The following is a 17,752-nucleotide window of genomic DNA, read 5'->3' as shown; positions in this document are numbered from 1 at the left end:
ACAAAACTAAAACTGAAGTGACTGCAAAGTAAACAAAAACAGAATGCTAAAGGACAGCAAAGACTTACAGCGTGTGGTGCAGCAGACGGCGTCCACAAAGTACATCCGTACATGACATGATAATCAACAAAAAAATAGGATACCACGGGTGTCAAACTCTGGCCCCCGTGTATTTTCATTTGGCCCTTGAGGCAACATCAAATGAACATTAGAGCTGGCCCGCCGGTATTAAACAGCGGCAGTGTCGCTGTAACACCGCATTCACCGCTAATACTCATACTTGCTAAACCCCCCCGCCCGATTTTCCAAGGAGACTCCCAAATTTCAGTGCCCCTCACGAAAATCACAGGGGGCAACCATTCTCCCAAATTTCTCTCGATTCCCACCTGGACAACAATATTGGGGGCGTGCCTTCAAGGCACTGCCTCAAGCGTCCTCTAAAACCTTTCGTCACGTCCGCTTTTCCTACGTAGAAACAGCGTGCCGGCCTAGTCACATGATATATGTGGCTTTTACACACACACACACACACACACACACATGCTAATGCAATGCAAGCTTGGGCAACAGCCATACAGGTCACACTGAGGGTGGCCCTATAAACAACTTTGAGACTGTTACAAATATGCACCACCTCACTGTGAACCAACACTAAACGAGAATGACAAGCAAATTTCGGGAGAACATCTGCACAACATAAACACAACAGAACAAATTCACAGAACCCCTTGCAGCACTACCTCTTCCTGGATGCTACAATAGATCGATAGATAGATAGATAGCAATATAAACATTTATTATTAGCCTGTGGGAAAAGTTTATTTTGATATTTACCTGAGAAGGCTGCAAATAGAAAAGAGGCATTCAATTTCTATTTTAATTTGATTTGATATGCCATTGCTATTTTTAAATTATTAGTATATTTGAAAGTGGATTTTGCATGTCACTATAAAGTTATATAAGCCTTGCTTGTTCAATATTCAATGCAAAACTTGTTTGGGTCCCTATTAAAAGGTTCATTTGTTCAACCCTGGCCCGCGGCTTTGTTCACTTTTAAATGTTGGCCCACTCTGTATTTGAGTTTGACACACAGGAAAACACAGAAAAACTCCAAATAAGTCAGGGTGTGATGTGACAGGTGGTGACAGTACACCTACTTTGAGACCAGTTAAAACTCCAAATAAGTCAGGGTGTGATGTGACAGGTGGTGACAGTACACCTACTTTGAGACAAGACCTATATTGATGCAGTACACCTACTTTGAGACAAAGTAAAACTCCAAATAAGTCAGGGTGTGATGTGACAGGTGGTGACAGTACACCTACTTTGAGACAAGACCTATATTGATGCAGTACACCTACTTTGAGACAAGACCTATATTGATGCATGCTTGGTTATGCTTTGAATTTATATCCAACAATTGCGAGAACGACTTTTTACTTTCACTATTGGCTGCTGAGTTTCATTTTTTATGTTTTCTGCTAGTGGTCTACCTCGGGATTTTTTCAATGAAAAAAATGTGCCTTGGCTCAAAAAAGGTTGAAAAACACTGCATTGGTCATTTCCTGTGTAATTTCAGTGTCAACATATTAAAAGCACAGATGTTTAGTAGTATCACATCAAAAAGTTGTAAAACTCCTTAATACTTGATTATTTTTACTGAATCCCCAAAACTTCTTCAAGGCTTCACTTTTAAATCTGGTAGCGTTTAAAAACATGATCTCCAGCTTTTCAATTTACTTTTCAATTTACGCTTATCACCTGAAATTGCATGTGATTTCGACACAAATGAGCATTTCTTACATTTGATCTTATTAGGGAGCACCTGTCGGAATGAGGAGCGGCGAGTAAAAACAGTAGAGACGTGCTCCACATCACAGAGCGCTGGAAAGCGAGCCCTCGCCCTCGCCCTCGCCCTCGCTGGCTCGTCAGTGTCACAGAGCAGATTGCTGCTGTCGTGGCACTTGGCACAGGAAGTCATGTGAGGTGACAGCAAAAAACAGATGAGATGCTGTGTGGCTGTTGTTATCAAAAGCTGGTGATGCTCCCATAAGAGAAACAAAGTGTAGCTCCTTTAAAACATGAAGTAAACATGAGAGAATTGAGGGATCTAACAAAATATCCCACTCTTTAAATCAGTCGTTCTTTACCTTTTTGAGCTCAAGGCCCAACTTTTCCATTACACCACTCAAATATCAGCACTAAATTAGTAATCTTACTCTTGATTGTAATGGTATTTAATAATTCTATCTAACCTAGTAACAGTTTACAAGCTTGTGAGATGATCTATGAAGCCTCACCGCTTGATGTGCTTCAATATAGGAGTATTATTATGACGTGTGTATAAAGTAAGACATACTATACTATCTGGCGTTTTATTTCGCAATATTATGCAATAACAACTTTTCTTACCTTCTGGTAACTGCTGATCTGCATGTGGGATCTGTAGAAGTCCTGAAAAATTGCGCGCATCCGCCTTTGTAGTCCGTGAGAACACCGTAGTCGATAAGCTTCTTTTTTTTCTTTACCTTCTTGTTATGGGACACTCATCCTCTGATGTTGCCATTTCTAATATAAAATAGTGTAAAGTTCTTACTTATATCGGTCAGTAAACTCTCCACGGAAGCGCTAAAACAAACCGGTGTAGTGAGTTTGCATTATTCACTCAAGGAACTTTAGTTATTAGAAAGTTCCGGTCGGACGTTTTTTCACGGGACACATTTCTTGTGTTGTTGTTTCCGGATGAGGATATGCTGATCCGTTGTTGATGTGAGTAAAGTCTGAATGTCATTAAAACAGTTAGCGCCATCTTTTGACACTTCTTCCACTCCCGTCCTTGCACGCTACACCGCTACAACAAAGATGACGGGGAGAAGACGCTGTCAAAAGTGAGCTTTGTAATTAAGACCGTCCACAAAATGTCGCATCCTGAAGCGACTGTCAGAAAGCAGCTCGAAGATGATCTGTAAAACATTATCTATGCAACATTTTGACCAAATAACCACCATTACATGTTATCAATCAATCAATCAATGTTCATTTATATAGCCCTGTTATGTAGACCAGTGGTCCCCAACCACCGGGCCGGGCCACGGCTCGATTGGTACCGGGCCGCAGATTTATTTTTTTATTTAATCAAATCAACATAAAAAACACAAGATACACTTACAATTAGTGCACCGACCCCAAAAAAACTCCCTTTTTCATGACAGACAAAAAACCCCCGCGTCCCTCCCGCCAGGCAGCGGGACAAATGATTAAGCGTTGAGCGGTTCGCAGCTACTAAAAGGTCGGGGACCACTGATGTAGAGCACAAGGAAATGTTTTTAATATAGTAAAAAATGTGGTTTGTCTATGTTGGCCCTGTGATGAGGTGGCGACTTGGCCAGGGTGTATACCGCCTTCCGTCCAAATGCAGCTGAGATAGGCTCCAGCACCCCCTGCGACCTCAAAAGGGACAAGCGGTACAAAATGGATGGATGGATAATAATAGTATGACTCCTTTAATGCGTCTTGTAATCTGGTGCGCCTAACATGGAATAAATGATAAATTACCTAATTTTTCCTACTAAATATGTTATTTCCATTTTGACAGAAAAAAATATGCATACAATTGCGTATTTTTTCAACATTGATATATGTTCATGCAACATCAATTCATCCATCCCTTTTCCTACCGCTTGTCCCTTTTGGGGTGGCGGGGGGTGCTGGAGGCTATCTCAGTTGCATTTGGGCGGAAGGCGGCGTACACCCTGGACAAGTCGCCACCTCATGAACATTCACACACTAGGACCATTTAGTGTTGCCAATCTACCTTTCACATTGTGTTATTATAATTTGCATTACATTAAAAAAAATGTTTTAAAAAAAAAATAGGTACTTAAATATCTGCTTGTCACCTTGACTTAAGATTTCAAAGCAAGTTCTCCATAAATGTTTACACACAATTCAAATGCGAAGACAATTGTGTAACAATACCTTGATTGTTGTACATTTATATTCACTATTGCAAGACAATTGTGTAACAATACCATGATTGTTGTACATTTATATTCACTATTGCAAGACAATTGTGTAACAATACCATGATTGTTGTACATTTATATTCACTATTGCAAGACATTTGTGTAACAATACCATGATTGTTGTACATTTATATTCACTATTGCAAGACAATTGTGTAACAATACCATGATTGTTGTACATTTATATTCACTATTGCAAGACAATTGTGTAACAATACCATGATTGTTGTACATTTATATTCACTATTGCAAGACAATTGTGTAACAATACCATGATTGTTGTACATTTATATTCACTATTGCAAGACAATTGTGTAACAATACCATGATTGTTGTACATTTATATTCACTATTGCAAGACAATTGTGTAACAATACCATGATTGTTGTACATTTATATTCACTATTGCAAGACAATTGTGTAACAATACCATGATTGTTGTACATTTATATTCACTATTGCAAGACATTTGTGTAACAATACCATGATTGTTGTACATTTATATTCACTATTGCAAGCGGCCCTCTGAGGGTCCTCAATGAAAAGAAGTTTGACACAACTGATCTATGGGGCCCATCCATTTTTTCCATTTTCTACCGCTTATTCCCTTTGGGGTCGCGGGGGACACTGGTGCCTATCTCAGCTACAATCGGGCGGAAGGCGGAGTACACCCTGGACAAGTTTTGAATAACATTTTTTTAAAAAGGTGATTATTTTGGAGTAAGTGTTATATACTGCAATGATAAACAAAGACAGCCTCCTATAACAGTGGTCCTCAAATGGGGGTACGTGTGCCACTGGGGGGACGTGAGATTTGTTTTTAAATATTCTAAAAATAGCAACAATTCCAAAATCCTTTATAAATATATTTATTGAATAATACTTCAACAAAATATGAATGTCAGTTCATAAAGTGTGAAAAGAAATGCAACAATGCAATATTCAGTGTTGACAGCTACATTTTTTGTGGACATGTTCCATAAATATTTATTTTGTGGTGAAGAAATGTTTCGAAGTAAGTTGATGAATCCAGATGGATCTCTATTACAATCCCCAAAGAGGACACTTTAAGTTGATGATTACTTCTATGCGGAGAAATATTTATTTATAATTGAATCACTTCTATATTTTTCAACAAGTTTTTAGTTATTTTTATATCTTTTTTTCCAAATAGTTCAAGAAAAAACACTAGAAATGAGCAATATTTTGCACCGTTATACAATTTAATAAATCAGAAACTGATGACATAGTGCTGTATTTTACTTCTTTATCTCTTTTTTTCAACCAAAAATACTTTGCTGTGATTAGGGGGTACTTGGATTAAAAACATGTTGACATCACTGAAAAAAGGTTGAGAACCACTGCTCTTGAGGGTCCTCAATGGAAAGGAGTTTGACACAACTGATCCATGGGGCCCACGCCTGCTAAATTGGGTGTGTTTTAAATAACATTTAAAAAAAAAAGGTGATTATTTTGGTGTAAGTGTTATATACGGCAGTGGTTCTCAACCTTTTTTCAGTGATGTACCCCCTGTGAATTTTTTTTTAATTCAAGTACCCCCTAATCAGAGCAAAGCCTTTTTGTTTTAAAAAAGAGATAAAGAAGTAAAATACAGCACTATGTCATCAGTTTCTGATTTATTAAATTGTATAACAGTGCAAAATATTGCTCATTTGTAGTGGTCTTTCTTCAACTGTTTGGAAAAAAAGATATAAAAATAACTAAAAACTTGTTGAAAAATAAACAAGTGATTCAATTATAAATTATTTCTCCACATAGAAGTAATCATCAACTTAAAGTGTCCTCTTTGGGGATTGTAATAGAGATCCATCTGGATTCATGAACTAAATTCTAAAAATTTCTTCACAAAAAAAGAAATCTTCAACATCAATATTTATGGAACATGTCCACAGAAAATCTAGCTGTCAACACTGAATATTGCATTGTTGTATTTCTTTTCACACTTTATGAACTTACAATCATGTTTTGTTGAAGTATTATTCAATGAATATATTTAAAAATGATTTTTGAATTGTTGCTATTTTTAGAATATTTAAAAAAAATCTCCCGTACCCCTTGGCATACCTTCAAGTACCCCCAGGGGTCCGCGTACCCCCATTTGAGAACCACTGGTGTAGGGCAATGATAAACAAAGATGGCCTCCTATAATAATGTGAAGAGTGTGTATCTGAGGGGAGTTTCAAAGAGCGGTATAGGTCTCTAAATCATTATTTCCAAGCGATGCCCTTTATCTCATCCACTTTCCTCTTAACCTCTTTTAGCACCTTCCCCCCCTCCCCCGCTGTAACCATAATGAGGAGGCATGCTGCGTCTGACCTGTCATCAGCCGTGTGGCACACACACACACACACACACACACACTGATGGCAAGCTCCCTCTCTCCCCCAGCAGAGTACAAGTGCGGAGGTCAGCAGGCAGGTGGCGACTAACAAAGCCCTGCGAGGCCAACTGCAGGAGAAGGAGGACAAGCTCCGCCAGTTGCAGGACAAGTTAGTCACTTCTTTTATCTCTCTGCCTCCCGCATCCCTCGCTCTCTCTTTGTCTCTCTCCATCCTGCTTTCCTCCCGCAGTGTTTGATTCCACCGTGTGGCAGCTGGCAGGCTGCAGCTCTCCTACAAATCCTGCAGTCCTGTGTGAATGCCAAGTAATCTGTTCATCATAGCACTCCCCCAAATATGCCAACGTGAAAGAACATTTAAATAACACACTATTTTACAATAATCCTCAAAGTGTGTGCACCACTCTAATAGATGCTCTGATTAGCTACAGCGTGTGTCAACTTGAAATATTTAGTGCCAAACCTCAATTGAAGAATTCCTTTTGTTGGCTTACAGGTAGTGCAATATTTAGCTGGTATTATATTTGTATTTTTTTTTTTTTTTGTATGTATTTTTTATAATTTCATTATTATTACCTTTATTTTGTTTCAGTAATTTTCTGTTATCATTTAAGATAGTCTTTCCACCACTGGCAGTGCCGATGTAGGATCTGTACACTAAGACTGTGTATACATACATATACATATGTATGTATGTATATATATGTATGTATGTACAGTATACAAACAGATATGTGTATGTATATATATATATATATATATATATATATATATAGGGACGGCGTGGCGCAGTGGGAGAGTGGCTGTGCGCAACCCGAGCGTCCTTGGTTCAATTCCCACCTAGTACCATCCTCGTCACGTCCGTTGTGTCCTGAGCAAGACACTTCACCCTTGCTCCTGATGGGTGCTGGTTAGCGCCTTGCATGGCAGCTCCCTCCATCAGTGTGTGAATGTGTGTGTGAATGTGGAAGTAGTGTCAAAGTGCTTTGAGTACCTTGAAGGTAGAAAAGTGCTGTACAAGTACAACCCAGTTTTTTTATTTATCATTTATATGTATGTATGTATATACATGTATGTATATGTGTACACATATATATATATTTGTATACACACACACATATATATATATATATATATATATACACACACATATATACACACACACACATATATATATACACACAGATGTATATATATGTGTGTGTGTGTGTATATATACATATATGTATATATATATGTGTGTATACATATATGTATGTATAGCTATGTGTATATATATGTATATAAATATGTATATACATGTATGTATATGTGTACATATATATGAATATGTGTGTATATATGTACATGTATATGTATACATATGTATGTGTATATATATATATATATATATATATATATAAAGCACAGCTCATGCATCCCAATTGAAGCACATGTTCGTAGATCAGTTTGAATGTATGTTCAGGAATGACACCGTCACTGGATTTAGTTTAGTTGGATATAGATATACAGTATTTATAATTATTAGTGTGAACTGTTGTCTCACAGCATCCACATAATTATGCATGAGCAGACGAAAACACAAAGAGTTGAAGGAATTAGCTTGTGTGGCCGTGTGGGTGTCTAGTGTGTGTGTGTGTGTGTGTGTGTGTGTGTGTGTGTGTGTGTGTGTGTGTGTGTGTGTGTGTGTGTGTCATGTCGTACCGCTGTTGTTTATGTGGGTAGCCGATTCCAACTTGCTGATCAAAGCGTGGTTATTGATGGATTGTGTGCCGCAGGAGGCAGCATTTTGACCCGTGACACTCAAAACCCACGCAGCATGGCTCTTTGCCTGTGGACCGCGAGTCCTAATGAGTTAGATGGTGCACACAGTGTGGCACGCCGCGCATTACCCTGCTCTAGTGTAACGCTGCAAACTATTTCCCAAGTAGGGAAGCTGGGCCCTGTCAGAAGCATATCAAGTGCAACCTTTATGGCACAGCACAATCTGTTCCAATACAAAGTACATGAAAGACAAATATGTTCCCAAAGCGTAAAAAAGAGCTTAACAACATTGATAATAAAAAAAAAATAACAAACACAAGTAGTGACGTAGAAGGTGGATCAAAAAGCCAAAGAAAAAGCACAACACACAGTCCACGTTAGTCAGATAGCATGTATGTCACAAATAAAGCCACAAAAAGAACTTGTTAGGACTGCAACGATTAATCCATTAATGCAATTAGGGAAAAGCTTTGATTCATATTTTGTTGCTTCCATTAAGTCAGGGCTGTCAAACTCAAATACAAAGTGGGACAACATTTAAAAGTGAACAAAGTCGCGGGCCGAGGTTAACAAATGAACCTTTTAATTGGGACCCAAACAAGTTTTGCATTGAATATTGAACAAGCAAGGCTTATATAACTTTATAGTGACATGCAAAATCCACTTTCAAATAATAATAATAATTAAAAAATATCAATGGCATATCAAATAAAATTTAAATAAAAATTGTAATGCCTTATTTCAGCGGTGGGGTTGAGGTGGACGGGGTTTGGTGGTAGCGGGGGTGTATTTTGTAGCGTCCCGGAAGAGTTAGTGTTGCAAAGCGTTCTGTTGTGTTTATGTTGTGTTACGGTGCGGATGTTCTCCCGAAATGTGTCATTTTTGTTTGGTGTGGGTTCATGGTGTGGCGCATATTTGTAACAGTTAAAGTAATTTATACAGCCACCCTCAGTGTGACCTTTATGGCTGTTGACCAAGTATGCCTTGCATTCACTTGTGTGTGTGTGTGTGTGTGTGTATGAGCCGCATATATTAAGTGAGTGGGCCGGCACGCTGTTTGTATACAGGAAAAGCGGACGTGGAGAAAGGTTGTAGAAAACTCCAAAGGCAGTGCCTTTAAAGCCCACTCCAAATATTGTTATCTGGGATGAAATTCGAGAGGGGCACAGAACTTCGGGAGTCTCCCGGGAAAATCGAGAGGGTTGGCAAGTAAGAGTATTAGTGGTGAATGTGGTGTTACAGCGGCGGGCCAGCTCTAATGTTCATTTGATATTGCCTCAAGGGCCAAGTGAAATGACACGGGGGCCAGAGTTTGACACCCATGCATTAATGGTTCAAGGCAGAGGTGTCCAACTGGTTTGCATTGGGGGCCACATGGCAGTTATGGCCCTTGTAACAGTGAATAATATCTACATTTTAAATGGATTGCATTGGGGGCCACGTGGCAGTTATGGCCCTTGTAACAGTGAATAATATCTACATTTTAAATGGTTTGCATTGGGGGCCACGTGGCAGTTATGGCCCTTGTAACAGTGAATAATATCTACATTTTAAATGGATTGCATTGGGGGCCACGTGGCAGTTATGGCCCTTGTAACAGTGAATAATATCTACATTTTAAATGGTTTGCATTGGGGGCCACGTGGCAGTTATGGCCCTTGTAACAGTGAATAATATCTACATTTTAAATGGTTTGCATTGGGGGCCACGTGGCAGTTATGGCCCTTGTAACAGTGAATAATATCTACATTTTAAATGGATTGCATTGGGGGCCACGTGGCAGTTATGGCCCTTGTAACAGTGAATAATATCTACATTTTAAATGGTTTGCATTGGGGGCCACGTGGCAGTTATGGCCCTTGTAACAGTGAATAATATCTACATTTTAAATGGTTTGCATTGGGGGCCACGTGGCAGTTATGGCCCTTGTAACAGTGAATAATATCTACATTTTAAATGGTTTGCATTGGGGGCCACGTGGCAATTATGGCCCTTGTAACAGTGAATAATATCTACATTTTAAATGGTTTGCATTGGGGGCCACGTGGCAGTTATGGCCCTTGTAACAGTGAATAATATCTACATTTTAAATGGTTTGCATTGGGGGCCACGTGGCAGTTATGGCCCTTGTAACAGTGAATAATATCTACATTTTAAATGGTTTGCATTGGGGGCCACGTGGCAGTTATGGCCCTTGTAACAGTGAATAATATCTACATTTTAAATGGATTCATTACACAATTATTTATTATTATATGTTTGTACGTAAACTGTAAGAAAAACATGTAGATTTCAGAGTAAAATGTAGATGCCGAAATTTTACCACAAAATGTTTTTTACAATGCATACTGTAAATGTAAATCTACGGTTATTGTTTTTATGGGGTATTACTGTAAATGGAAAATCATAATTACACTTTTTTTTTTTTACAGATGTCTGATAATGGATTTTTTGCCGATATCCGATATTCGGATATTGTCCAACTCTTAATTACCGACTCCGATATCACCCGATACCGATATATACAGTGGTGGAATGAACACATTATTATGCCTCATTTTGTTGTGATGCCCCGCTGGATGCATTAAACAATGTAACAAGGCTTTACAAAATAAATCAACTCAAGTTATGGAACAAAAAATATCAACATGGCACTGCCATATTTATTATTGAAGTCACAAAGTGCATTATTATTTTTTAACATGCCTCAAAACAGCAGCTTGGAATTTGGGACATGCTCTCCCTGAGAGGGCATGAGGAAGTTGAGATGTGGTGGGGGGGGGGGGGGGGGGTGTATATTGTAGCGTCCTGGATGAGTTAGGGCTGCAAGGGGTTCTGGGTATTTTTTATGTTGTGTTACAGCGTGAATATTCTCCTGAAATGTGTTTGTCATTCTTGTTCTGTTTGGGTTCACAATGTGGCGCATATTTGTAACCGTGTTAAAGTTGTTTATATGGCCACCCTCAGTGTGACCTGTGTGGCTGTTGACCAAGTATGCCTTGCATTCACTTGTGTGTGTGAAAAGCCGTAGATATCATGTGATTGGGCCAGCACGCAAAGGCAGTGCCTTTAAGGCACGCCCCCAATATTGTTGTCTGGGTGGAAATCGGGAGAAATTCGGGAGATTTTCAGGTGGGGGCACTGAAATGAAGGAGTCTCCCAAGAAAATGGGGAGGGTTGTCAAGTATGACTGGGAGACACAACTGCTTCCTACGTCCGTGCACCACTGCATACATCTGCGTTTTAAAAAGTCATAAACTTTACTTTTTGAAACCGATACCGATAATTTCCGATATTAAAGCATTTGTAGGCCGATAATAACCGGCAGTCCGATATCATCGGACGTCTCAAAATTTTGTGTTTTTACGGTCAAATTCTAGCAACTGAGCTACCTCTTTTTTTTACCGAAAAATAATTTTTACATTGTACAATTTGATGGAGAAGTTGCTTCAAAATCATGAGTCAAGCAGATATTTAATGACTTATTTGGGATGTGTGATTAAGAATGAGCTGAGCCGGAAGGTAAAGCTCTCAATTTAACAGTCGATCTATGTTCCCATCCTCACCTATGGTCTTAAGCTTTGGGTTATGATCGAAAGGACAAGATCACGGCTACAAATGCCTGAAATGAGTTTCCTCCACCGGGTGGCGGGTCTCTCCCTTAGAGATAGGGTGAGAAGCTCTGTCATCCGGGAGGAACTCAAAGTAAAACCACTGCTCCTCCACATGGAGAGGAGTCAGATGAGGTGGTTCGGGCATCTGGTCAGGATGCCACCCGATCGCCTCCTTAGGGAGGTGTTTAGGGCACGTCCAGCCAGTAGGAGGCCACGGGGAAGACCCAGGACACGTTGGGAAGACTATGTCTCCCGGCTGGCCTGGGAACGCCTCAGGATCCCCCGGGAAGAGCTAGACGAAGTGGCTGGGGAGAGGGAAGTCTGGGTTTCCCTGCTTAGGCTGCTGCCCCCGCGACCCGACCTCGGATAAGCGGATGAAGATGGATGGATGGACTAAAGTAATCGATAGCCTTAAAACTCTGCCTTTTATTAGCACTTTTTGTTGAAGTCTCACAGAATTGAATACATTTTGTCACACAGTGGCCTCTGATTTTAAAAATACTCTGCCTCAAATATTCGCATCTGCAAAGCTTACATTTACGGTGAAGTCTCCTTGAATTGCACAACATCCCAAAAGTAAAAAGTAAGCAACATGGACACGTAATCCTTTGATGCTTGTCATAGAATAGAATAGAATAGAATAGAAAGTAGTTTATTGATCACTGGGGGAAATTCAGCACCACAGTTCGCTCACATTAAACAATAAACACTTTGGTATTTTTTACATGTGAGTAATATAAATACAGTCTATTATACAGCGTTATTCACATGTGAATAATATAAATACAGTCATACCAAAGACTATAAAAATGGGACCCATTACTTTCCTGCTTGGCACTCAGCATCAAGGGTTGGAATTGGGGGTTAAATCACCAAAAATGATTCCTGGGCGCGGCACAGCTGCTGCCCACTGCTCCCCTCACCTCCTAGTGGGTGAACAAGGGGATGGGTCAAATGCAGAGGACAAATTTCACCACACCTAGTGTGTGTGTGTGTGTGTGTGTGTGTGACAATCATTAGTACTTTAACTGAAATTAAATACAGTCTATCATACAGCATAGTTCACATAAATGGGTAAATGATGTGAATAATATAATTACAGTATCATACAACATTATTCAAATGTGAATAATATACAGTCTATTATACAACATTATTCACATGTGAATAATATACAGTCTATTATACAACATTATTCACATGTGAATAATATAAATACAGTAATATGCAGCGTTATTCACATGTGAATAATATAAATACAGTCTGTTATACAGCATTATTCACATGTGAAAAATATAAATACTGTAATATGCAGCATTATTCACATGTGAATAATATAAATACATTATACATTTACAGTACATGTACAGTCAAAAGGAACATATGCATTGTACAGTCTGATGGCTTGTCAGTATGAGTGTAGAGTGATTAGATTTGGTATAAGTGGCCTCTGCTCTTATAGAATCACCCAGTGTGTCGTCCACTTGGTTTAGTAAACGCCGCACCTTGACAGACATCAGCAGGCTTTTATTAGCTTTCGTCTCAACAGGTAGCAGCATGTGTCAGTGTGGACGTCCTGCAGAGTGGACGTGCAATCTGTAAAGCTGAAGTTCCAGTGCGTGCAGCACGTTTGTTACACTTCAGAGACAACACAGACTGTATCTCACGGCACACCAATATTCGTACTTAAAATACCGCAATATAAGATTTGGTCAATATCGCCCAGCCTTCTACTCACCACTAGTCTGCCACTCGCACTTGCGTTGACATTGAAGCCAACAACAATATACTTTTGAATCACTTGTTGTAAATAAAATGTAATGTTTTAGCAGTAACTAAGTTGTCAGAAGTATTTTGTACTCAAACAAGTTTTTACTAATGACGTCGAGGCCGAAAAGATCGCGTTTTCCCTTAAAGATAGGGTGACTTGGGGAGTTAAAAGTAAAGCCAGATGAAGTGGTTCGGAGATTTATATGGAAGTATTATGGTGGCCACGGCGAAGAGCGTGGGTCTCACTGTGTCAGGTCCAAACACTGATGACATCTGTTCATCAGACAAGAAGCAAGGAATCATGCAGAGACAGAGTTCAATTTAGCTCATGAGGAGAACGCATGGAGCTGCACACTTAGTCACAATCTCGCCCTACGCTTTAAGGCAGTGGTCCCCAACCTTTTTGTAGCTGCAGACCGGTCAAAGCTTGATAATGTGTCCCGCGGCCCGGGGGGATTTATTATTATTATTTTTTTTCTTTGTCATGAAAAAGGGAGGTTTTTTGGGTTGGTGCAATAATTGTATCTTGTGTTTTTTATGTTGATTTAATAAAAATAAAACAATTCTTCTGCGGCCCGGTACCAATCGATGGGGACCACTGCTTTAAGGTACAGCTCCTGCATCCCTCTATTTATTCAGGAGTTCCCCAGTCAACATCACTGAGGCCGCCTCTAAAAGGAGTGGTAGCATATATCATGCAAAGAAGCTCCAGTACGCACAACATGTGACGGAATGTAATGGGGCCTTGTGATTTCACCTTGTCTCTGCTTCGTCTGCGTGCTGTCATCTTATCTTCATTGAGATCCTTGAAGTGATGTATTATGCTGTAAGTATGCTCATGTTCAAAAATAAACTAAAGAAAGACTTGGACACATAGGCTTTAAAGCAGGGGTCTCAAACTCACTTCACCTGGGGGCCACAGGATGCAGAGTCTGGGTGAGGCTGGGCCGCAAGAAAAGATTTCTTAAAAAAAATGTTGCATACTCCTCAGCATGTCTAGTTGTATAACGACGTTTCAAATTGTATTCCTTGTGCACCCCAACTTTCTCTGTGCAAATAAGACACGTCGGGGTGTCCCTGTGCTCAACAAAGAAATATTGCATCTCCCACTTTTGCTGGAATTGTCTTTGCTCGTCACAAACCTTTCTCCTCACTGCAAGCTTTGAAAAAGACATGTTTGGGGTTGTGGAATATATTTGTATTTAGCCGACGCACGGAGAATAATGTTATTTCCGCAATGTGTGTCGTTCCGCTTTTCCTCCCTACAGCAACACGGCGGTCGGCGGCTAATAGCCGGGAAAGTACCTGGATAGCGAGCGCAAAAAAGTGAGGGCTCCCGGAGTGTTATCCGGCGTCATATAGAAATATATGTAGTGTTCATCGTGTGAGGCAATGCAAATGAAACAATAAAAAATAAAATAACAGTTTAAATTGGTCCAGGTTATCGGGGACTGTTATTACTGACGGACAGGTGTCGCGGTTTGACTGCAGCTAGGCACGTAAGAAAACCCTCGTCTCCATGGCAACGTCTGTCACTTTCACTCATTTGCCGCTTTTCCACTAATGCAGGGGTAGGCAACCCAGAACGTTGAAAGAGACATTTTGGAGCCAAATAACACAACGCTGTCAAGCGTTATTCATATAAAACCAGCGGGCCACACAAACGTTAAACTTTCATATCAAGGTGGGGGCCGCAAAATAACATCTGGCGGGCCGCGTGTCTGAGACCCCTGCTTTAAAGCATGTTGGTTGCAGGCCCCTCCCCTCCTCTCAGAGGCATTTACAGGCAATGCCATCTTGTTTTTATGATGGCTTCATTTGTAGCTGGAAACTTATCTGTTTTGACTGTCGTGTTTTTTACTAATTTTCTCAAGATGCCTTACAGCCAATTAAGCAAATGTCATGACAACATCATCCTGGTAAAATGGTCAGATTCACTTCATTACACAGTTGCTGTTGAGTAATGAAGTCATTTTGCATGCACCAATACTTCATCAGTGTTGGCGCTGGAAATTTTCAAAATGGGGTGCCAGGGATCATCAAGTCATAAAAATGGGGTCCCTCAGTAACTTTTTGGTGTCACACTTTTTTGGAACCGTTTTGAAAACAAATGATGAATGTATGCATTATCTTGTTATATTAAAGTTAAAGTGCCAATGATTGTCACACACACACACACACACACACACTAGGTGTGGCGAAATTATTCTCTGCATTTGACCCATCACCCTTGAACACCCCCTGGGAGGTGAGGGGAGCAGTGAGCAGCAGCGATGGCCGCGCACGGGAATCATTTATGGTGATTTAACCCCCAATTCCAAGCCTTGATGCTGAGTGCCAAGCAGGGAGGTCATGGCTCCCATTTTTATAGTCTTTGGTATGACTCGGCCGGGGTTTGAACTCACAACCTACCCATCTCAGGACGGACACTCTAACCACTATCTTACACTCTATATTGTGTTTTGGAAAAAGGTTGTCATAAATGTTACTTAATTCAATAAAAAAAATTATACAAAAGAAAACACATTTTTATGCAATATACTCAGTTATAAACATTCATTCACTTTCTTCTTTCCTTCATGGATCTAAACTTTACCGCGGTCGGTAGGGGTGTGACGGTACGTGTATTTGTATTGAACCGTTTCGCTACGGGGGTGTACCAAACGAGTTTATATGCTAAAATTAAACTCAAACTCAACTCAACTCAAAGTCTTAAAAAGGTGGTTTGCTTCTTCTGCCTCCGTCTCAGCACCCAGCATTGTCCCACCCACACAACCATCTGATTGGTTACATATATAGCAGTAACAGGCAAATAGCAGCGCGTATTCAGAGCGCGATTAGTCAATGCTTCAGCGTCGAGCAGATAGGTGTTTAGCAGGTAAGCATAAGGCAGCATACTCTCCCCAAATGATAATAAACACCTCCCAGTCAACTACTACTATCATCACTTTTAGCCCGTTGACCTTCTAGAAACTTCAACTGCAGCTCAGCTCTCTCGCAGTTCTGGCCTGAGGTGAAGGCTAATTAGCTTCTAGCGTAAAGTTAGCTCATTTTGCGGTGTGTGTGTGTGTGTGTGTGTGTGTGTGTGTGTGTGTGTGTGTGTGTGTGTGTGTGTGTGTGTGTGTGTGTGTGTGTGTGTGTGTGTGTGTGTGTGTGTGTGTGTGTGTGTGTGTGTGTGTGTGTGTGTGTGTGTGTGTGTGTGTGTGTGTTGTGTGTGTGTGTGTGTGTGTGTGTTTTACGGACAGAAAAGTTTTGAATGGCAGGGTCCCTGCTATCACATGTTAATAAAAATATAACATTATCATAATAAAAATCAACTACAGGCTTCCCAAATGCTGTGATAAATTAAGCATGATGAGTTGACTTGAAACTGTTTAATGTTGCACTTTTTATATGTAGAAGAAAAGTTTTTTCATTTTATTTAATCTGAGCAACAATTTGAGGCAGTTTAATGTGGATTAACCTAGGAAGAATTATTATAGTGTTCCCATTGTTAAAAGGATAAAGCCATTGTTAACAAAGTTGGTAAATAAATAACCAAACAATTTATATTTTGTTTTTTTATTGTACAGAAAATGAACGGAACCATGACCTCTAAACCGAGGTACGTACCGAACCAAAATTTTTGTGTACCATTTCATCCCTAGTGGTCAGTATTTTTTTTTCTATAATTCCATCCATCCATCCATCTTCTTCCGCTTATCCGAGGTCGGGCCGCGGGGGCAGCAGCCTAAGCAGGGAAGCTCAGACTTCCCTCTCCCCAGCCACTTCGTCTAGCTCTTCCCGGGGGATCCCGGTGCGTTCCCAGGCCAGCCTAGGTCTTCCTACCGGTAGGACGTGCCCTAAACACCTCCCCAGGGAGGCGTTCGGGTGGCATCCTGACCAGATGCCCGAACCACCTCATCTGGCTCCTCTCCATGTGGAGGAGCAGCGGCTTCACTTTGAGTTCCTCCCGGATGGCAGAGCTTCTCACCCTATCTCTAAGGGAGAGACGGCAGAGGAAACTCATTTGGGCCGCTTGTACCCGTGATCTTATCCTTTCGGTCATGACCCAAAGCTCATGACCATAGGTGAGGATGGGAACGTAGATCGACCGGTAAATTGAGATCTTTGCCTTCCGGCTCAGCTCCTTCTTCTCCACAACGGATTGGTACAACGTCCGCATTACTGAAGACGCCGCACCGATCCGCCTGTCGATCTCACGATCCACTCTTCCCTCA

General features: G+C 40.5%; 1 protein-coding gene across 1 annotated transcript in view; it reads left to right on the top strand.

The window, feature by feature from the left end:
- The window catches only part of cntln (centlein, centrosomal protein), a 429,542-nt gene that overhangs the window by 229,506 nt on the left and 182,284 nt on the right, over nt 1-17,752 (top strand). The window contains 1 exon segment of the mRNA XM_061880275.1: nt 6,435-6,535. Coding sequence (XP_061736259.1) covers nt 6,435-6,535 — 101 coding nt within the window.

Source organism: Nerophis ophidion, linkage group LG20 (genome assembly GCF_033978795.1).
Source record: "Nerophis ophidion isolate RoL-2023_Sa linkage group LG20, RoL_Noph_v1.0, whole genome shotgun sequence".
Taxonomy (NCBI): Eukaryota; Metazoa; Chordata; class Actinopteri; order Syngnathiformes; family Syngnathidae; genus Nerophis; species Nerophis ophidion.
Note: the sequence above shows the minus strand (reverse complement) of the source record. Positions and strands in the feature narration are given on the sequence as shown.